This window comes from Melopsittacus undulatus, chromosome 5, assembly GCF_012275295.1.
Source record: "Melopsittacus undulatus isolate bMelUnd1 chromosome 5, bMelUnd1.mat.Z, whole genome shotgun sequence".
In the NCBI taxonomy this organism is placed as follows: domain Eukaryota; kingdom Metazoa; phylum Chordata; class Aves; order Psittaciformes; family Psittaculidae; genus Melopsittacus; species Melopsittacus undulatus.
The window spans coordinates 56,580,191-56,602,900 of record NC_047531.1 but is presented as its reverse complement, the minus strand read 5'-3'; the positions used below and the strand labels follow the sequence as shown (position 1 = coordinate 56,602,900).

The 22,710-nt window shown below is 49.0% G+C and overlaps 1 protein-coding gene across 1 annotated transcript in view; it reads left to right on the top strand.

Annotated features, from left to right (window-relative positions):
- The window catches only part of CACNA2D4 (calcium voltage-gated channel auxiliary subunit alpha2delta 4), a 129,712-nt gene extending 109,414 nt beyond the window's left edge, over window positions 1-20,298 (top strand). Inside the window, exons 31-39 of the mRNA XM_034063348.1 lie at window positions 4,820-4,890; window positions 5,711-5,786; window positions 8,218-8,270; window positions 9,192-9,247; window positions 10,249-10,269; window positions 14,937-15,054; window positions 17,815-17,927; window positions 18,537-18,619; window positions 19,304-20,298. Of these exons, the coding sequence (XP_033919239.1) occupies window positions 4,820-4,890; window positions 5,711-5,786; window positions 8,218-8,270; window positions 9,192-9,247; window positions 10,249-10,269; window positions 14,937-15,054; window positions 17,815-17,927; window positions 18,537-18,619; window positions 19,304-19,390 (678 nt within the window). The 3' untranslated portion in view covers window positions 19,391-20,298. The remainder of the gene's footprint in view (window positions 1-4,819; window positions 4,891-5,710; window positions 5,787-8,217; window positions 8,271-9,191; window positions 9,248-10,248; window positions 10,270-14,936; window positions 15,055-17,814; window positions 17,928-18,536; window positions 18,620-19,303) is intronic.
- The last annotated feature ends 2,412 nt before the right edge of the window (window positions 20,299-22,710 follow it).

Here is a 22,710-nt window from a genome sequence, read left to right as displayed (position 1 = left end):
GTAGAACTGATCCCAGAAATTGCTTGCTTCAAGATGTGACAAACAGGTTGAAATGGAAATTCAAAGTAAAGTAACAGAACACCCAATGGATGTGACTGGGACAAGCAACAGAACTTCTATAAAGGATAAAACCCTATCTTACCAGTTATAGCTCTTTGAAAGTGTAGGTAAAGCAGGAGGTAAGGGAGGATGGATGACCTACTGCCTTTCAGTTTTATTAAAAGCCTCGAAGAGAGTACATTACAAGAGGCTGTTAAAGAAGTTCTGGTTGAAGAGTGAAGTAGTGGCATTGATCTCAAAGTAGCTGGGACAGAAAAGAAAGAAGAGGAATTTTTAGATGGATATTTAGATGGAAAGCATCAAGCTATACAAGTCCCTTGGATTCCCATCTGGACTTGTGTTGGTTAGCATATTCTGAATAGGCTAGCAAAAGAAAAAGGTGAGATTGTGAATTCTGCAAGCACTGTGCAGTAAATTCAGCAAGGCCAAAATGAGAACTGTTGAGGCTCACAAAGCAAAATGAATTGGCAACACATTGGCACCAGGGGGATGATATAGACAGATATCACAGAGAGGACATGTTGCACAAAATAACTAACCTCTTTTCTGCTGGGAAAGTGACCTACTGAATATTCCAGCAAAAAGTGCCCCTTCAATACCGTGGTATGCCAAAAAAAAGAAAAGGCAAAGAAAACTTGGAAATACAAGGAAGGAAATTGCTGTAAAGTTGTATTGACTCCTTACTCTGGAAGACCAGGTCCTGCTGCATGGTCAGGATGGGCTGGTAATCTTAGGATTTGCAGTTTCCTTCTCTGCCCTGCATGGCATTTTCAAAGGTGCTTTGCTGAGTCCTATGACATGTGTCCACAGCTAAAGGCAACTAGACCCTTTAGCTACCACATCTGCTGTTTGTTGTCAGCACTGCCCTCCTGGGTTCTGTCTCCATATTTTTTCTGCGTCTTATGGAAAATGTGTTTTTCCAAAAGCTCCTCCCTGACAGATCTGACCAGTAGAAACATGGCATTATAGTGGATTTGGGTAAATTATAAATATTATCTACATGCCTTCAAGATCAGGCATTTTGGCAGGCACCAGAGCTGTTACCTCTTCCAGCTGTTACCTCCCCTGACCTCAGAGAGCTCACCGCTACTTCTCTTTTGATTTCTTCATCTTGTTCCAGTCGCTGCTTTTATTTCCTGGAGGCATCAGGAGTGCCCACACTGTTAAACACTACACAGAATTCAAGACAGCAGCAGTATTAAATCAATACCCTGGGTTTCATAGCCTTGCCACTTGGATTATGCTGCTGCAGGGGAACAATTGTTGCTATGTGATCTTCTTTGCCCCATCCCACAATCTTCCCCTCAGTGCATCTTTTAACATAATGACCCCCAAATCCCATTCCTGGGTTCTGTGCATATTTTGCCTTTCTGGATAAGTTGGCTAGTTCACTCTCCTCCATCTCTGCCTCACACCAGCAAGAGTGGCTCAGCTGCATGGGTCAGCATTTCAGTCCATCACCAGGGAGAATGGCAGCCTGCCCACATGCTGCCTGTTCTGCCCCATCAGTCAGGATGGGAATGGGATTATCAGATGCTGAAGGAGCAAGGGTACATGGGTGAGTATGTACCCCAGTGAGCCACACAGGCTGTGGCAGCTCCAGCACAATCACAGCCCCATGCACAACCCCACTACCCTGAGGAAGGCAGCCGAGGGGCCAAAATGCCTACTTCCTGGGGCAAGGTGCAAGCTAAGAATAACAGTGCCTGGGTCCTTACAGCCCCTGAGCAAGCTGCTAGTGCCAGAGACCTACTCTGGGGCCTCTGAGATGTTTTGCTCCATCTCTCCGCTAGCTCCCTTGTGGTGCAAGCACACATAAAGCTGTGGTTCTTTATGGTGTTCTCAGCCTCCTGTATGCACCTCTTTTTTGGGTGGCCACACTGGAAACCAGAACAGCCTCACAAAGGAATGGGGAGAGGACAGCCTGGCTTGGCCTCTGCTTTCCTCTGTCCTTGGGATGGGCGATCAGGATGGGGGATCAGCTCTAGTAACCTCTGCTGGAAGGCAGCAGGAAGTTTACCAGCAGCCAGAAGTCACCACAGAATAAAGAGGGACTCAGGATTTTAGTGAGTGATGCACTGGAACCTCCCTACAGGATTACTTGGGGAGAACGGGTAATCTCTTAATTTGGGCTAATCTCCCCATCCAGATTTATTGTGGAGGGAGCAAAAAGTTAATAGCCAGAGCCAGGAGAAGGGAGTGAGAAAGGGAGAGGACCGGGTGATCTAGGGCAGCGGAGGAAGGTGAAGTCAGTGGCACACTCAGGCTGTGCTGCAGTGAGGGCTGCTCCACAATGTTTCTGCCAGTGTTTTCAGCCCTGGCCCATGACTGCCCCTGGGGTTTTAGCCCTCTTTTGCTGCCAGCCAGAGGCACATCTGTGGATCACAGGTCTTGAGCTCCCTCGACCTGCTGGATCTAGGTGTCCCCTTGCACACTAAACCTCTTCTTTCTAGGACTGCTCCCTTCTCCCTGAGACATCTGCAAGCTTTGCTTAGGCAGGACTTTAGGGACAGGATGGTAGCTAAAAGGCCAAGATCCCACCAGGGGTGGGCAGAGCTTGTGGAGAAGGAAGGGCTGGCTTTGTTTGAGCCATGCAAGGAGGCTGCCTGCTCCACTCGCCCAAAGCCTGGCCCATTTGGCAGATCTTGTTTGTCTACAGCTATTGTGCATACCAAAAGTGCAGATTGTTCAATGAGCCAGCAAAGCATGTATGTCTGTAAAACATGTATATCTGTAAGCAGTGATGTACCTTGTGAGCCATGTGTGTGCTCCAGGATACATCTCTTTCTTGTGCATAGCCTGCATATGCACTTGTATGCTCTCAGCTGCAGAGGGATGTGATACAGCATGTGCCACACAGGATGTCAGAGGCAATGCTTTACGCTCTGAATCTTTGAAATTGCAAGGGCCTGTGCAATCCCAGCCTCCAGCCTAATTCCCAGCTTCCAGCCTAATACCCAGCCTGGGAATCAGGAGAAACACAGCAGGGGAATGTCAGGGAGAGCAGCAGGCTGTAATGAGAGCTGCCTGGCAAAATGTCGCTTTAGTGCAGGACCACTTAGGTTTCTGCCAAGTGATGCTTTCCTGTGATATGACCTGCACAGAGTACTTAAAACAGCACCAAGGTTTGAATGTCTGGTTTGGTGTTAAAGGCCAATTTGCTGATGCTTTCTTAAGCACATACCCTAAGCCTTTCTCTCAGTTATACTAAAAGCTTCTCATATTTGTACCTATAGGAACAACATCCTACCTGGAGAAATTCAGACATCAGCATCTCTGAACAGGGTGAAACTCTTCCCCTTGCCACACCAGCTGCAGCTTGCCCTGCCTTAAATCCCACTGCTCTGGCTCCTGCTCAGGCTACAGACTGGTATTAAATCAAAGCAGCTGGCCTCCTTTTACCACCCTAATCAGATTGAAAGAGTGAGGGATGTGAAAAAAGTTAGCGCTTGCTCAGACACATTTGACTATGCCTGAGATGATTACAGCCTAAGTACTCAAAGAGGAGTTGATGTTCTGTGTCAATATATACAGTGAAATGCATTTTAAAGCCTGTTGGGAAGAAGCTCATACTCATGTAGCGCTACTGTTAGATTATTACCATATGATCTTAGGTAAATCTGCCTAAGGGTCTGGTTTTTATAGTGGAAATGCCCCACTCAAATAAATGAAATCATCTGTCATGTGCTAAATACATGCTAAATGACTGCTAGTCTATCAGTGGAAAAGAAAATGGCTCCCCAAACTGTGTGAACACTTCCATAACATATGGGAGGTGTTTACTGTGTCAAGACCCGTGAGCTAGGAAAATAGATGGAGGATAGCTCATATCTGCACTTTTATTGTTTATGAGTGTTTTATTCACTTGCTTGCAAACAAAACAGTGGACTTGGCAGATTTGAAGCATTTTTGCAATAGATTTGTCATGGTTTGATAATCAGGAAAGACAGATCTGTTGTTTGTTTGAAGAAGTCTTTAAAGCAGCAGTTCCAGGATTTGGGATTAGGACTGTATTTGAGGTATTATATTAACTCCAAAGCATAAATGGGAGCAGACAGCCACAAGCTCTACTTTTCGTTCAGGCACCCAAGTGGGATTTGGGGGTTGTTGCCACCCACGTGTAACTTTTGTTAGGGTGGAGCCTCTGCAATAGCTCTGCCAGTGCCAGTGCATAGCAACCTGAAGAGATGCACGGGTTTGTGTTGTGTTGGGGTTACTGCCTGCTCGAAACTCACACAACAGTGAGTTGTAAACTTGCATTTGCTACCTAAATATATCTGTCTGGTGCACTCCCATGTAGTGGGTCAATTCACCTAATGCAGCTGAAGAGCAAAGGTTTCCAAAGCCACTGCAGCCGTGAGCTAGCAGAGAGGCTCAAGCAGAAGAAACTCAGGCACTCAGACCTGGAGGATGTGGATTCACAAAAACCCACAGGAGCGCCCAGTCTTCCAGTGAATCAGTGTGCCTGGGTCTCTGCAGCTTGAGAGTCCTCCTTTTTCTATCACAAGCTGCATGACTTACGTGGGCTAAATCATTTCCAAGTGTGGTAGGAACAGTGCAGAGTGCCCAGCTGGTGATGGGGGAAGTCCTCCCTCAAGTTTTCCAGCCAGCCAAAGGACAAAGCTTGGCATTACCTCGTTATAAAACATCCATTATGTTAGTAGGCCTCCAGACACACTGGATCAGCTGGTCCCATCGAGCATTTGGAAATTTTACTGTTGTTGGTTTATTCTGGTTTTTTCCTTTCTTGTGCTTGCAGACTGGAAAATTCTTGGGTGCAGTGGATGGCTCAGTAATGACCCAGCTGCTAAACATGGGCATGTTCAGGCGGTAAGTGGGGGATATCTGAGCTGTACTTCTTTTTCTTTAGCTTGTGTGTGGGTCAGAGCAGACTGGTCCCCACGAGCAGCAGGGAAAATGCACATGCTGATGCATGTGACTCTCTTGTTTTGATACAAGAGCTCCTATAGCTACTTGCCTCCTCCCCTGACTCTCTCAGCCATCATCACCACACTCCCTGTTCTTCCTTATTCTGCTCTTCTGCCTGCTGCAAAGCACTGAGAGCGACAGTAACTCCTGATCTGCATGTGGCCAGAAAGCAACTGTTCCTCTGTGTTTTCCAGAGCAAGATGCTATGGGAAACACTTCCTGGCATTTTGGGTATAAAGCGCTTCAGTTCCTCCTGCCACTTGGAGAGCCTCTAAGCAGTGGTCTTGAGAGTCTCCCAGATGTCGCATTGCAGCTGGCTGAGCACGTTTCTCTGTCTCCTAAAAATACCTCTGTTTCTCTCACTCCACTCCCCCAGCCCATGTCAAAAGAGAGTTCTGAGTTTCAGTGGCTTGAAAACAGGAACTAGGGGGACCTGAGGTAGTTTACAGTTATAATTTTCCTGGTTCACTGTCTGCTTTATTCACCATCTGAAATAAGGGACATATTTCTTCCTTTACTGACCCAGTTACATGAATCCAAAGCCCGTATTTCTTGCTTTGCAAGATCCAGCACTGACCAAACAGCAAAGACACGTATGTGTAAGCAGGACGCTGATTTAGTTCTTCCATACAAGGACTTCTTAGAAAAAGCTGATGTGTGTGTCCTGTAGGCAGTTGCACTGCTTGCTTTTGACTGCTTGCTTGTTTTGTTTTGATTGCAGGGTGACCATGTACGATTATCAAGCAATGTGCAAAGTACCCTACCACCACCACAGCGGTGCCCAGCCTCTGCTCAGCGTACGTATCTCTCTGCATGCAGCCTTCTGTGGGCTTGCCTGTGGAGGCTTTCTCTTCTCAAGACATCTCCCACAGCTTGATGTAGCACGTTCCCCACAAGAGTTTAGCAGATTTTTGCTATCAGGTGCTGGGAATGTCCAAACTCATCGTAAAGAATATTTCTAAGGCAGTGATGGCCACTGACAGTGGTTTCCAATTTGGCTCTCTATTGGCATATAGGATCTCACTGAAAATCCAAAGGGCCAGGGAGAGGAAAGGAACTAGACTATGCCAGGCATCTCCTAAAAGCCAAGGAACCACCTTGCTGCTGAAATGAACAGAAATGCTTTTACAGAATGTAGTTTTACTCAGCAGCTCAGAAAGAGAAGTTGCTCTCTGAGCATGTGGGAGAAAGCTGTCAGCCTTTCAGGGAAGCTTTTCAGAGTGGGCTTAGAGCAATAGAGACAAGTTAAAGCAGCTGAGAAATGCTGATAGCCCAGGGGGCAAACTGTCACAGTGAATAGTTTTGCCAGTACCCAAATGCAACTTCTCTTTCAGATGATATAAACTAATAATCAAATCCCACTCTAACTTGCTAACCTGTCCTCAAACAGCAGAACTGAGTAATTAACACTCAGGCTACTTCAAACTAGTTGAAGCAATCCTAAATAAGGATGTATTTATTACTGTCATGATTAGGGGTTTGATACTTCAAGATGTGGTGTTCTGGAAGTACTTCTTACAGCATGACACTGTAATCTATTTCTAGTAAAAGAATTTCCAGCAAAATATTTCTTTTTAACAATATGTTATGTTTTAACAACGTGTCTGGTTTGCAGTGGCTGTACTTCAGCTGGGTAGATGAAAATACTTTGAGGGTAGTGAGAATATTTGCTTGGTGATTGCTATTATCCTTCAATTTTGATTACTGAAAGAAATGTCATGAAATATGAGCTGCCAAAAACAAGGTGAACAGGGAAGAGAATAAAAAAGTGAGCATTCTGCCTCCATCTCTCATATTCCCTTCTGAGGAAATCCCTTGAAAAGGAAGAAATCAAGAAAAGTCCATTTTTCATGTACATTCATAAAAACTCAGCCAAATTCCCAACCATCTGTGCATTTTACTCTTTGTTGACTTTCTCTGGCTGAAGATAAGTCAGTTAGCAATAATGGAACATTGTCTTATGAACTGTAGTGGTTTAAATCAAGTCCACACACAGCTCGTTCATTCACTCCCCCCCTTCACTCCCCCAACTCCCGGAGAGTTAGGAAGGAGAATCCAAAGAATGTAGCCCCCACAGATTGAGATAAGCACATTTTAATAGCTAAGGTATAACACAAATTGCTACTGCCGTTACTACTACAAATAATAATAATAAAGCCAATAACAAGTGAAGAGAATACAACACCTCACCAGCCACCGACCCATAACTCACCCCACCCTGCCTGACCAAGCACCGACTGATAACTCCTCCATCCCCCCAGCGCTCCAGCCCTCCTGAGTCTCTCCCGGTTACCTCCTGGGTATGACGTGCTATGGTATGGAATACCTCTTTGGCTAGCCTGGGTCAGGTGTCCTGTCTCTCCTTCCTCCCGGCCTCCCCTCCTCCCTGCAGAGCATGAGCTCAGAAAAAGGCCTTGGACAAACCAAACATTTGAGCAGTAACTCAAAACATACTTGCTATCAGCAACTGTTCCCAGCCTGAAAGTCAAAACACAGCACTGCACCAGCTACCAAGAAGGAGAAAAATTACTGCTATTGCTCAAACCAGGACATGTCCTCTGACTGCTGCATCTGTGTTGGATTTGAGGATAAGGGTGTGATTGTGAGAGGGAGAGATGAAAATTAGACATGGTTACCATGAAGAAAAGAAGCAGCGGGATCCTCTGCAGATGAATTGTCCCTGGGACAATGCTGGATTTCCAATTTGTAGCTGAAAAGCAAGAAGATGATAGAAGTCATGCCATCTTGAGGAAAAGCTGGATGAAAGCACAGTTAAGCATAATCAATCAGTGGCAGATAATACTAAATCCTGGGCAATGCTGTCACTTGTCCCAGAAACACCACTTGCTATCAGAACACAAAAGCATCCTAAACTGGTGGTGTCCCATTTAGCTTTGTTTCTCTCCTGCTCTGAGCTTTCAAGGTCATCCATACTGGAGAGAAATCATCAAGCAATTACATCTTCAAAGTCCTTCATACATTTGTGATAAACTCCCTGACCCTGACAGGGAGGGGGTGAGGAGATATTATTAGTAGCAAGGCAGCTCTGCTGGCTTTTGATGTATTTTGGACATTTTCCAGTGGTGCCCAGACCTTGAATTTCCAGCCTGTCTTCAAGAGCTCTGATCAGTGGAGGGAACTGGTCTGAAACGTGGGGTCCTGCATAACAATTCTAAACTCTCTGACCAGGTCCTTACAGTATTTCTCATTTCTTCTTTTGTTCTCCAGCCAATTTATGCCTTTCTAGCTGCAGTGAAATGGCTGATAAGTGATTTCCTCATGTGAGTACCCAAAGATGGGGGTGTTTGGGAGGCTCAGTCCAATGGGGGCAAGAGCTGAGAAAGCTGCAAGCAGAGGTGCCTGCATAGGGCATTGCTCTCAGCCTTCTCCTGACATTCAGCTCAGCGCCTTGCTCCTGGGAGACAGAAAGCTATTACTATTCCCATTTTGAGAGGCAGAGGCCTGTAGTGGGTCTGGGATTTACCTGAAGTCACTCAGTACAAAGTGGCAGAGTCAGAAATAGGACTCAGGTCTCCCAGGGCCTCATGCAGATCCTTGGTGCTGAGTCCTCTTGCCTGTCTCCTTTGTGTGTGATGAGTGAATGCACACCTTCATTTTGCAGGGGCGAAGTCTGAAGGAAGGAAGCCAGGGAGCTCAAGTCTGAGTGACAGGCAAGGGAGGAGAGCAGGGAGGCTTTAAATGAAGCTCTGGATTTGAGCTCACCAAACTGCTGGGGGAAATTTGAGTTCAAGCTCAATGCAGGATGAAAATACCACTTCTCAGCTTGCTGGGTGTGCAAAAGGAAAAGTGTGGAAAAGATCTAGCTCCAAGGGCTTGAGTGTATCGGTACAGAACAATTTAATGTGATGTGCAGCTACCTCTGAGTAGCCAGAGTATGGGCTCTCTGATGGCCATCCGTGCCTCAGGTGGATCTCACTGTGACTGAATCCCCTCCCAGGATAAAGCCCATTTCTATATTTCCCAGTACAGATCCCATGATACAGAGCCACACAGTATCATGTGGAGAGGGAAAAAAAAAAAGAATTAATTAAAAAAACAAGCCAAACTCAGACTTCCACTGCCAGCAGATTTGTAGTAAACATTTTAGAACTGATACTCATCGGGCAATGGGGCCATCTCCCTGACACCTGCACCCTTCCAGGCTGCTGAAAAAGCATCCTCTGTTTTTGCTCTTTTGACAGCTTCCTTTTGGAGTTTAACATGAGTAGCTTCTGGCACTCAGACAACTTGGCAGATGGTGAGTACACAAGAGTCCAGCAGCCCCATAGAACATGAGTGCTACAGCCACTGGTGGCAGAAGAAGCTGTGTGGGGAAGCCTGGCCTCATGCAAGGAGCCAGCCATCTGTCCTGCCACTTCTCCCTCAACAGGAACTGGAATCCAGCTTCCAGGTCCCACCACCACCCCATTTCCCCCTATTTCCATGCCCATTTCAGGCTGCCACAGCACCAGAGCAGTGAGGGTGAGGCATGTGGGGCTTTCCTCAGGGTAACTGGGGCAGGGGAAGTTCTTTCTGAGGATTCCCATACTACTGCAAAGGCAGGAGGTGACCCAAAGAGAAAGGAGTACTCTGCATGCCACATAGGTACCATTATTACACCCTCACTAACTGTTCAGCACTAATGGTGCTTTTAATAGAGATAGTGGTAACTTCCCTGGTATCTGTGGGGCTATCTTCTGCACTGCACTCTCCTGGCATAATGAGGAAACAGTCATTTTTAGAAAGCAGAATTCCCTTACAGTCAGATAACCAGCCCAATATCTGGGTGCTGTGTATGTGCCACCCACCTCCTCCAAAGAGGATCACCAGAGATGGTGGTGGAAGTTGCAGCTATCCTCTATGTAGTCCTGGCTGCTGCTTAACATGCACCAGGAGTCGCCCCATGCAGAAATTGGTGAGGAAGAGTCAGATGCAAGTGCAATACCTGTGGCAGTGCAGGAGGGACTGCTCTTTCTGGAGGACAGACCAACCTGGTGTTCCTGCAGGGAGCTGCTGTGGATGCTCCATGGCTGCATAGTTTGGTTTAATCTTTGCTTGGAGAGATGGGAGGAAAAAGGGAGGGGGTTCTCACTGCTGCTCTGCTCATCATCAGTTCCTTTTGTGCCTTCTTCATCTCTTTCCTGCATCATTTCCATGGCTGCTCTGTGCAAATTCATCTCTCCACTGCTCTGCCATCGTATGAAACTGTCATGTTGCTCCATCGTCATTGTGTGTGTGTATGTCACACGAATTGTCCAGCCAAGGCTGTCTTCCATCACTGTAAGTAAAACCACTTAACAGCAAAAAGAGGAGGATTTAGCTAGAAACCCCATCTAGGAAAGGCTTCTTTTAGACAATGGGGAACTTGCAGAAGGAGGTGACAGAGACAAGGCAGTGCCTGGCTCTATTGCCCTGCACTGCAAAGAAGCAAGTGATGCTGTTCCTTGTTTAGCTGGCGACTGAAGGTCTGTCACTGAGAAGTCAGTAAAAGAAGGGGCACACCAGCCTCCTCAGGGACTGCGGGCACAGACAATACCATCACTATGGTGTAGAGGGGCACATGGCCCACGTACCATGGCATGTCCTTCACTTCAGCTCCCAGCTGCCCCATTCTTTTCACTTATTATGCCAAATGAAAGATCAGTCCATGCCCTGTTGCAGGAAAAACTATATGGGTCTCATAGACTTCAGTTATTAAGAGGCAACTTAAGTCTTCTTTTCCACACTCCATGACTTAGCTCCTTCTGATGAACCCCAGCCCAGCCCCAGAATAATGCACAACTACTTTCAGGCAGTTCAGCTTGATAAGTGTGTGCTCTAGCTCATAAATCCACTCCTACAGGCAAGTTAGAAATCCCTCCAAGACACAGTCCAGACTGTTGCTGTGTTTGTGTCTTCCTGCTTCCATATCTAGCTTGTATTCGCCGATTTGCTCTCTGCCCAGCAAGACGTATGTGTGAGACAGAGATAGAGAAATAGAGACAGTTGGAATGTGTCTCACTGTAAGAAGAAGAGGAAGCAAAAGAGTGTCTGGGGGTGGGGGAGGGAACAGCGGGGTGGAAGAATACTACTGGGGCTGGAAGAAATGGATTGCACATGTTGTTAAGAAGGGGCTGTAGATTTTTGCCAGAGATGTTAACATTTCCTTGATGGCGTGCCAAGGCTGGTGTATGCAAAAAATATGAAGAGAAGGAAACATTTTGTGAGAGAGAAATTGAGCACACATTTATTCAGGGATATAGGCAGAGGAATTAATGGCCAGGGACCTAATGCTCACCCTTGCCTGACTCTGCACCTCCAGCTCTGCAGCACTGAGCCTGTTTCTGCTTCTCAAGTTCTCTTGCTTTCTGGGAAGGCAAGACTTGTTGTTGGAATATGGGCATGATGTATTCAGACTGCAGTCATCGTGCATATCAGCTTTTCAGAGGTGGTGAGAAGACATGTTTGCTGCCATGGATTTTTCACTGCTCTCAGCATCTCATTCCTCTTTGTGTATGTAAGAGCTTCTGCTTTTATGAACATCAGCACAGGTCTGAAAGCTTTTAATTAAGCCAAAAACCACTTCCAACCAAGGAATGCAGCCTAGAAAGAACTATTTCTAGAATCGTGTAGCTCACTAAAGTTTCTTTTTGACTGCATGGTAATGTACATAGAGGATATTTTGCAAGTTAATCAATTAAATTCTCTGTTTTGTATTTGTAACTAAGTAGCAGACTTTGTCTCATGTCCCAGAGTAAATCCACTAGCTTCGGTTTGTGATTTATGTTGGTGGGAAAGAGTTCACAATCCAGGCTGTATAGTTCATAACACAGCATGGCAGCTGCCTTTGCTACTCAGAAAGATTGGTTGCCAAACATCTTACAAAGTCTTTCTGGCAGCGCAGATGGTAGCAACAACAGCCTGGAATTAACTCACTCTTTGCTATAAAGTTTGCAATTTGTTATCAGCTCCTCTGGCTGTTTACTAATCCCTGACCACTAGGCTCTCAGAGCGCTGATAATGTTTTGATGTCCAGCATGTGCATGCAGAGGCTCAGCCCAGGCATTTTGCTGATGATGTACGTGCTACTGGGCTTCTCTGAACTTCCCAGTACTGCTGCAGCTGCATTGCTTCCAAGCAAATTAAGTGGCAAGAGGCTTAAGCATAATCTCTGTCATGGGTCTGGTGCAGAAGTTAGAAGTTTTTAAAGGGGCTTCTTTTCATTTAGCCTGTGCCAAAAAAAACTGATTTAAGATGGTCTACGCAGGGAACTTGTGCCAATTTAGCACAGTTTAAAAATATAACTTGGTGCACATGATGGAGTTAACACAGAGCAAGACAAATTGCACATGGTCATGAAAGACTCAAACAGAAATGCAACTTCTGTGAATGACTTAGGCCATTCTGCCAGTGGCAAAAATGCCCCCAAAGGGACTAACCCACTCCCCACTGCTTACCTCTAGACACACAGGCTGCTCCTGTGAGAGCCACCAGGTTCAGTCCAGGATTACTGCTCAAGTGTTGCCTCTCTAGAGCTGTGTCCAGAGCTGAGGCACAGCTCTTGCCCATGTGTGCGGGTCAGGCCAGCAAGGAGTGCTGCAGATCCAGGGGTAACACAATGGGACATTGAGGGTTTGTGGCTGGGGGACCAGTGTGTGGTCTTACCGCAAGCATGTCCCTAAGAACATCTGTCCCTGGCCCAGACTACAGTAGCTTGGCCACTGTTTCAGTTTGTTTTCCCAGCCACTAGCACAGTGAATTAAGGCTGAAGGAAAGGGGTCCCACTCAGTTCCTCACAGTCCTGTGGTCCATCAGGGACCAGGCTGGAGCTGATCGACATGGAAAGCATTTGCAGCTTCTCTCCTTAGAGCCTAAACAGGGATATTCTGCGTGTTTCACCAGAAATATCTAAGCCTTTGAAATCCACCTCAGTCACAGGCCTTCTGCTGCTCATCCTGAATATCCTCAGGACTGTCCATCCCTATGACAGGTACTAGACAGAGGTTTTCTCCATTAGCAAAAATGGGAGAGGCTTTTCTGTGCTTCTGCAGTGTGGGTTTGCACAGAGGGATGGCGAGTGGTGGCAGAGCACAGCCAGGAGCTGCCAGACCTTGAAACAACGAGCTCAGTTGATTAATTTAGCATGAATCCAGGGTGAATCCAGAGCAAGGCATGATGCTGAAATCAAGCCCTGTGTGCTTTTGGATCTGTGCAAAATGAGCCTAACCATGATAGCAAAAGGTGGGGCCTGCAGTCTGGGACGACTTAAGTAGGAGGCTGCCCTGAAGGTGACATTTTCAGGGAATTCAGAAAGCACAAGGCACAGCTACTGGGGACTCTGTACTGCAGGGGGGTGTTTCAGTCTCCATCATATTCACCTGGGGAAGGCATTAGAGGGGAGATTGGGCTGCAGCTCCTGCCTCTTAATGGATGTCTTGTGTTGCTGGATCGCAATGGTGGGGAGAAAAAATCAGAGAAAATCATCCAGCTTTTCTCTGCCTGATGTAATGCCATTGTTTAGATGGCAGGCTCTGCAAGGGAGTGCCTGACTCTTTCTGTGTGCTCTGGCAGTGCAGGGGCAGAGGAGACCATAGCTCTCAGTGAGGGTTTTACAGTGATGCAAATTACCCATCAGAATCACAGATGCCCTCTCGCTGCCTTCTCACCTCACATTCACTGATTAAAACCCATGCTGCTGCATTTTCCATAAATCTTCAGCACCGCTCCTGCAAGGGGTAAGCTGGTCACCTTCCACATCAGGACTCTGTCCTGCCTGTCCCCTGGCAGGGCTGCCTGCAGAAGCTCTATGGGGCGAGTCTTTTGTGCTCAGACCCAAAGCTGGTGTAGGAACCATTTCTCATACTGCTGTTGGCTGAGCAGCAACCACCTCTGCTCTAGCAACAAAGCCTCACATTTCCATTAGTGGCATCCCCCTGTGTGTTACAGAGGCAGGAGCTGGCTTTGCTACCTCAAACTGCAGAAAATGATTGCCAGAAAGGCCCAGAGCAGTAGTTGGAGGCAAGGCAGACTTTGCTGAGCTCCTAGAAAGAATGCTCTTGCTTCTCGAGGGAGGCTCGGTAAGGCAGTTCAGCTCCCCCTCATCCCCAAATTAGTTTGGGAGTCCCACAGAGTGTGTGTGACTGATGAGTGATGGAGCAGCTGCTCCCTGCCTCTGCAGTGGATGGCTTCCTCCAGGAACCAGCACTGTACATTAGCTGGTCTCTGCTAGTCCTTGAGAGCCATTGCCTCCTTCCCTGTGGGCTCAGGCCAGATCTGTTTGCTGGCAGTGTTTTCTTTTCCATGTGACACATATTCAACTCTCAGATTCCTGCTGTGGGCTTGCTCTGTCATGTCAGAGGGCTCAGGAACAATCAGTGGTTGATGGAGAGCCCCACCATGGCCACAGAGGGTCCCCGCAAGGGCACTTCCCCCAGCACAAGCGAGAACCAGCCCAGTTGCATCTTTGAATGTTTAAAGAAGTGTATGAACTGTTGGGTTAGGCAAGAGGGTCTCTATTAACCAAGTGGGTTAGGCAAGAGGGTCTCTATTAACACCGCTGGTTTGGTAGACACCCCCTCCTTGGAACACAGGGGTACCAGTGCCCAAATGCCCCTGCCTAACTGGTCACAGGGGTACCCGGGGTGCTGTGGCCCCACGGCTCCATGGCTGTGGCTTCAGCCGGGCAGGGTTCAGACTTGCTTGGGGAAGTGGGAATATTGGTCTCATTTCTTACATAGGCCGGTTTTCCCACACCACCTAGTGGGAGCAGGGCTCACTGCCTCACTGCGCTCCGCATCATCTCCTTCCCCTTCTCTGGAAGGCACCTGCTCTTGGACATTTGTCAGGGAGGGGAAACTCAGGACTATTCCAGCCTATATTACCAGTCTTACATGCTTCCATCACAGTGCAAACTGCTCCTGGGCGATCCTCTGCCCTTGCTTTCTCACCTTGTCTCCTTACCATTGCAGCTCACAAGCACAAGAAGCACGACATCCTGCAGCCCTGTGACACTGAGTACCCTGTTTTCGTGTACGAGCCAGCCATCAAGGAGACCAACGGGCTGATCGAGTGTGGAGACTGCCAAAAGTAAGAGCTGTGGCTTCCCTATCATTTGGGGCTCCCCAGATCGTGATCCTTGTTGCAGAGCCCACGGGTGACGACAGCAACATGAGGAGAGTCACCTGTTTGCTGTGCCCATGGCATGGCCACCACTGCATCCACAGCTCTGGCCACAGAGCAGAGCTAGACAGCCACGCTGGACAATGAGAGGGTGAAGTGACCAGGTTACTGGTTCTCAGTTAAAGAGGAAAAAGCTAAAAACATCAGTTAATAAGTAGAGGTGTCTGTAGAAGGACGGGGAAAGCATTTAAGGATGTATATATATACATATATATGTATGTCTTTCCAATCCACAGATTTCAGAAAGGAGCTTTGTCTGCTTTTTCACATTTCTGGAAACAGGTTTCTCCTTAGAAATTTTTCCTTTTTTTGCAGTGCTTTCAGCTTTCCTTTTAGTTTATTCTCTCCCTTTTCTGTTTTTCTACCAAAAAAAAAAAAAGAGAGAGAGAAAATAATATTGGGGTAAAGGAAGTGTTAAACTAAAAGAAATTAAATCACAGGTAGACCATTTTATTTTCTGTTTTCATTTTAAGAGAATGAACAGTCCAAACTAACAGAAAAGTCATTGTGAAAAGAGGCTGGTTTTGAGCAGATGCTGTCAGCAGTCACATGCAGAAGGATGAATTTCCACTGGTCCAGCTTTTCCTAACATAAGATGTCCAAACAGAGCTGACTAGAATCCCTCTTAACAAAAAAGCCAATAGTCTTACCTAGTCTGACTTCAGCCTTGGATTAACTGCCGGAAAGACTTAAAGGTTAGGAAAACAGCCATGGAAAACCAGGCCTTGCCAAACATTGTTGTAGAAGAGATGGCGGATTTGGTGACCACAAGGTATTGAGTAGGTGCAAAAAGCTGCAAGCAGATCCAGAGGAGCCAGGTGCTCCAGACTGACCTGTTTGTGTGTTACGCTGTTACTGCACTGATCTGCAACACCAACACAGGCTGGGACTGACCCCTCCTTGCTGGAGGCAGCACCTTGACTGTGCCAGCAGCAGCAGCAGAGTCCTGCTTGGCTCCTTGTAGCTACAGGCAAAGTTGCAGCCTCTGGATCCTGGGTACATCTCTTGTGCAGGTGTTTGGGAGCAACACAAACACTGACACAGGCTCTGTGGAGCATTAGCCAGTACTATTTAGCAAGTGGTTTACTTGGCCATGAAGGCTTTCCTGTTCATGTTTGGCAATCCCAGGTGGTTCCCAGGGGAGCTGGGTGCTCCACCTTGGGTAAATGTCAGCTTGGTGCATGGGGCACTTCTAGCCTGGTTACTGAATGTGTGTGTGAGTTAAAGCTATTGTCAGCCAGGAATACTAATGAAATAGTTGAAGCATGTCACATTCAACACCGCTAAATGTGAATAAGGAAATCCCTGGAGGCTAGAGGGCAGCGAGGCTAAGTGGTGACTGACCAGGCAGGCAGGACCATCTACAGGGCAGTCAGGTTTGTTGGCACAGCAGTCACAGCCTCACAAACCTGTATTTCTCATCCAGAAGCCCTCCCCCTTGGCTGAGAGGTGGTGAGCACACAGAGCCCCATTCTGGCTGCAGCATCACCCATGCCACCAGCACGGGCACACCAAGCCTCATGCACTTGGCTTTCCCTGTGCCCAGTGGCAGTACATCCTGCTGGCCCAGAGTGGAGGATGACAGCATGGGCAGCTGAGCCTGGCTTTGTGCTGGCAGAGGGCAGGCAATGCCTGCAGGGCATCAGGTGGTGGGTGAGCTGCTCAGACACGTACAGCACCTCGGGGTGACATCAGCATGCACACACTTGGGCACGCACCCCCTCTGACACTCCATGTGCTCACCCAGGGTGACACAGAGGTGCACGTGCCCGTGTGCAAGCTCACAGTCACACACAGCCACGTGAGCACAGGGACACGGCTGAGCTGTGCACACACACTCGTGCACAGAGCCCTGTCAGCACGCGGCTGGAACACATGCCTGCCCTCATCCTGCTCTGCCCACACGAGCCCTCCAACGCCTGCAGGAGCAGCAGCAGCACTGCCACAAGCCCTCACGTGCACATCCTCGGGATAACACTGGGATCTAGAGACATCCCCACCGGCATGTTCCTGTGCTTGTCACCAGCCCTTTTCCATAGCCTGCTTGTCTGACAGGCAGGAGAAATCGTGGCTGCAAAGTGAAGATGTATGATTTTCGTGGCAGTAGGCAAGACCAAGCACCAGTCCCATCACACCAACATAACGTGATGCTACTGGGATCCTCCATTTCCCACTCCAGTAACAGCAAACTTAGCAAAACTCTGCTCCTTGCAGGAACACTTAGTACATAGATCTTTGCATTGTAACAGCATATGCATAAACATACATTGAATGGACGGTGGCACACCTCCAGATGAAACCAGGCCTTCTCTGGTGTTATCTGCAGTTAAATGCTAATGAGGAATCATTTAAATGTTAAATGCTGACCTATTTGGGGAGGGCTTGTGTTGAGTTTTGCCTGGTATTTTTGATTGTGGTTTGGGTTTAATTTGGCTTTTGTACCTAGCACAGAGCTGCAAATCTGAGAAAATTTGGAACTTCCTGAGGCAAAAAAGGTGTGCTAACACTACCACCCCCATGTGTACAGCTGCTTGCTGTGTCCTTCCCACTTTCTACTGACATCCCGTTTCTTGCTTTCTTCGCATTTCTTTGCTGCGGGCCAGGTGATGCCGCTCTGGCACTGCAGTGGGAGGGATGTGCCTTCTCCAACCTGCTCTTTCCTTGCAGGATGTTTGTGGCACAGCAGATCGCCAGCAGTAACCTGCTGCTCCTTGTCACAGACGCTGTATGTGACTGCAGCATCTTCCCGCCCGTCCTGCTGGATGTGAAAGAGGTCAAATATATCCTTCCATATGTGTGCAGCAGGGGCACAGAGCTCCACAGGTCCCTTCATCTCCACGTTTGCTAGGGTGGAAAATGTGCTCCCAGGGCAATCACCATGGGGGCGGAGGGCATGGCCCAACTTGTGGGGCAGCTGGGGTGAGACATGGATCAAGAGTGTGCAGTGCAGTGGAGGTATCGGTTCTGCCTTCCATACCCTCAAAGGGAAACCAGACCCCACTGGCCAGGCTGTTGGATACACTGTGTGAGGGTGAGGGTCAGAAAAGCCAGAGGAAAGGATCAGTGATGGGATGGGTGCAGCTGGGCTGGCTCCCCAACACTGCTCCCATAACTCATCCCTGCTGAGTCCTCATCCCTTGCTCTCCATAAGGGCAGTGACACTGTGCAGCTTGTTACCACTTTCAGCTGCGGGTCCTTCCTTGCCACCTTCTCAAGCTTGGTGATGTCTCCAGACTATGCAAGGCTACCTGCCCTTCTTGTGTCCTCCCCACTCCATCTCCCAGGCTGTGCAGTTACACCTGGATGACTTACATCAGGGTCCCATGGCTCTGTGCGGTGCTCATTGCCCTTCCCCTGCCTGCCGCTGCATGTCCTTAACAGCCTCGCACATAACGCTTCAGTGAAGTGTGAACGGATGCGGTCCCAGAAGCTGAGGCGGCGGCCGGACACATGCCACGCGTTCCATCCTGAGGTACCGCAGGGCAGCGCCGGAGGGAGAGCATGCCCTGGCTGGGCTTCACCATGGGCATGCTGGTCTCCTCTTGCACCCTTGTGCTGTGTGTATCACATGCCCATGTGCTGACTGGACACAGACATAGCCCTGTGACTCCTCAAGGGGTTCCAAGCCCCTGAGTCATGCTAATGGTACCTGGGAAGGGCTTGAGCTCAGACATCACAGGGTTACTGGGTTTCTTTGGGGGTTTCATCTGTTGGAAGAGTCCTGATACCTGGAACCAGCCCTTGCAACCTGGGCTTGGTGCAGGCAGGCAGCTCCCCTACCTGCTGGCTGGCAGGAGTTTGATCCAGGCACCTTCACACAGTGCCAGGGGCCAGGAGCAGGCACAGTGACCTGCTTGCAGGCAGGGGGCTCTAGAAGGAGCTGCAGGAGGATCTACATGTGGGAGCCCATCCTGCTGCAGCCTCTGAGGCTGAGGGATGGGTTTCAGGGTGTGGAGCAGAGCATGGTGAAAGCCAAGGAGGCAAATGTCTTCCCAGCCCACAGGAATCAAACCAGTCCCTTCCTTTGCCTGTGATGATCTTTCCTTTTAGCTATAGGCATTGCTTCCCCTTCCAAAGACAAGCAGCAGGCTCCCTTCCCTCTGCCAGCAGCCACCCTGGCTATAAGAACACTGACACCTTCTCTCCCATCTCCCAGGAAAACGCCCAAGACTGTGGTGGCACTGCTGAGATCTCTGTCTCACCAACACTGCTCTTCCTGCCCCTGGTGCTGCTCCTGCGGTGACGCTGCCTGCACACACCTTATACAGCAGAGACCCGGGAAAAGGGGGCTGCCACTGGCCAGAATGGCAGGAAGGGAGGACATGGGGGCTCAGGCTGTTTTGCAATACCCACTGCAACAAACGGGGGACTTGAAGTGTTAACAATGCGGTGCAGCACATCCTTTGTTCTTCACCACACAGTCCAGCGTGGTGCCAGCAGTGGAAGCTGCTCCATCTTCAAAAGCCCATGGCAACAGTCCTGCGTGAGGACCAGCAGGCTCAGCTCCCGGCACACCACTTCCTGAGCTGCTCCTCCCAGCCACCAGCTCACAGCCAAGATGGCCAAGATTGTTGGCATGGCAGAGACACTTTGGGGTATAGAGGGCTCTGTGGAGCAGATCTGGCCATAGAGGAGCAAGAGGGACAAGGGATGCTGTCTGCCTGTCCCACAGTGGAAGCCACCACGATTTGGAGCATCTGGGTCTGGAGCAGCCCAGGCATAGCGCTGCCAGAACAGGGCCTTTGGTGGTCCTAGGAGGGAGGCAGCATCTCCTGAGCTTGATGTGGCCTTCAACCAGGACCACAGGGGCAGGACATAGCACCTAACCTGAACTGCAGTATTTAACATGTAACTAGGCAAAGGAAAGTAGCACAGCTTGGCTAGTTAGCTGCAGCTATGCCAGCTCTGCTGAGGAGATCCCTCCTGACACTGCTGGCACAGCATCCAGAGTCCTGTCCAGATGCAGACATAACCTCTGGGAAGGCGTTATGGATGACCCACCAAAAGTGGAGGTATGCTTCCCACTGCCTGCTAGTTCACTGCACAAGCAGCTAAGAAATGGGCACTTTCCCCTTGCAGCAGCACTGCCCTGCTCATAGAAGCAGCCCCTGCCCAGCTGGTGGGCACGGGCCATTTCTCAGAGAGCTTTACAGACACATGGGTAGCACCCATTTTTCCTCTTACTTTTTGTATGAACTGCTCCATACCATCTCACTAAAAACAAATATATGGTATATTCTAAATAGATACTTAGGCTTCAGTGTGTCACGTTTGGTGCTAATCACAGCCCTACACCAAAGCCCTTCACCGAACTCACGGGGACAGAGTACAGGTGGAGGGACCGCAAACACTGCAGAAATGGTGGCCTGGCTAGTAGGGATGTGCCAGCAACTCATGGGAATGCCAAGAAATGCTCCTGGTTGCTGTGCCACTGTTTTTGCTGGAACTTTGGGACCTCTGACCATGGAGTGCACACTGTGAACTAGTCAACTACACCCCACATACCACAGCTCTGTCACCTCTGGGGCAGGGTAGGAGTCCTGGTGCTGGCAAAGTAATGTGGATGTACATGATCAAGGACCTTCACCACCACACATAGGGATGCCACAGCCAATGGCTACAGAGGAAAACAGGGTCTCACCCTGAGCTCTGCACCATCCCCATCTGTAGTCACTCCAGCACCAATGGATACACACTGTGGTTGCTCAAAGGGAGCAGGCTATCAGGCCAGCAAAGCAGAGCCTTGCCCTGGCCTCCTCTGACAGGTCAAACACTTTGGAAACCACCTGAACCCCTCTGGGCCTCCTGAGAGGTGTGTAGTTCATCTAACCAAGCTGCTGCCTCCACAAGGCAAGTGCCACCTGACACTAAGGGGAGGCACTTACCAGGTCCTGGTGGGAACCTTTTAGGATGTTACAGCTCCTGCTGTGGTGGGTTTTGCTTCACTCAAAGCAGTGTTAGGGCAGAGAGGACCAACTGCAGTACTGGAAGCTATTCTGGACATGGCTTCCAGGCTTCAGATGCAGTGACCTTATCAGAGCCAGAAGCAGCCAAAGAAGAGGAAGACAGCGTGGAAGGGAACGGGGCTGCTGTCAAGTCTGAGGAGTCAAGAGCTGCTTGCAGAAGGAGGAGCCACCGGCTCAGGGCATGCCCCACTGACTGGCACAGCTCCTGCAGCTCCATGCACATGCCCTTGGTGCTGCCCTTCTGGGGCAGCACTCTCAAGGGTGACCTCACTGTCAGAAAGGATTAGCAGTCCCATCTCCACTCAGCTAAAAAGAGATACAGAAATACATGGTGTCCTCCTGCCTGTGAACCACGTTTGATTTCCGGTGCATTAACCCACAATGAACATAGTCCTGTAAAGAGACCTGCACTGGGAGGGTAAAGACATGAGCTATCCCTGGCTTAGCTGACATAGCGAGTTTGTGCCTCAATTGTAACCGGAGGGAATAGGACAGGGGTGAGCACTGGATTGCTTTTTAACGAAAAATAGGGTAAAGGTTTGTGGAGAGATCAAGGAAGAGGGGAGCTGCACCGAGCCCACCACACTCAAAAGCCTGGTGTGTTTGCTCCCCAGGGAAGGTAACACATGCACACCTCAGCAACCATTTCTGCTACAGGAGCTCCCGCTTCTGTACATGAGGTTTGTCTTCACCATTTATTAGGAGGCAAACACAGACATTTTCTTCCCAAGTGCTGCTGATCCACAATAGGATAGCTCCACTTAGGCATGGTTTTAGCCTTAGAAGGCAAATTACTTGCTTAAGTTTTTTGCCATCAAAGCAGACCCTAAGCACACCTACCCATTCCTGGCCTCCAGCATGGGGTTAAGCAAATCCTGCCGCATGCTCTGCTTGCCTGGCAGAGGTAGCAGCTCATGGCCCTACAGCAAGAGAAAAGTCCCCAGGAAGAGCAGCTGCTCCCAACTTCTTCAGACATGTGCTGGGCACAGCACATTAAAATAGGTCAGCAAAGGCAAACAGATCTGAGGCCAGAGCATCTGACCAGCAGAGGAGCAGCTGTGAGAGGAGCCACCTCTCACTTCCAGATGAGCAGCATCCCACTGCCATCCTGATACAGCACTGTAAACCACAGCTGTTCCTCCTGCAGGTACAGATCCCGCTCACCCCCACAAGCACACACACTGTAGGCATCAGGGGTTATTCTAATAAGGCAAGGCTCAATGGGAGAAGGGTCCAAGCATTGCTCTGCAGCGAGGGATGCCCATCAGACCTACCCAGCCATATCTGGCTACCACACACAACAGAGGCTTCCCAAGCCCTAAACCTGCAGCTAATTTCCTCCCAGCCAAGTGGAGAGGGACCCCAAAATCTCTCCGTTACACCCCTTACAGGCTTTGGAAACACCCCACTGCAGGCTGAGGTAACCCTGGGTGCTGCGGTGAGCACCGAGGATGTTTGAGCTGCAGGCAGGGACACGCACCTTGCACATACACATACCCTCCCTTGACTCACACCTTGGGTCAGAGCAGGCGGATGACTAGACCTTCAAGTATGGCCAGACAGGAATGACTTCACCCTACAAAACAGTAGGAAAATC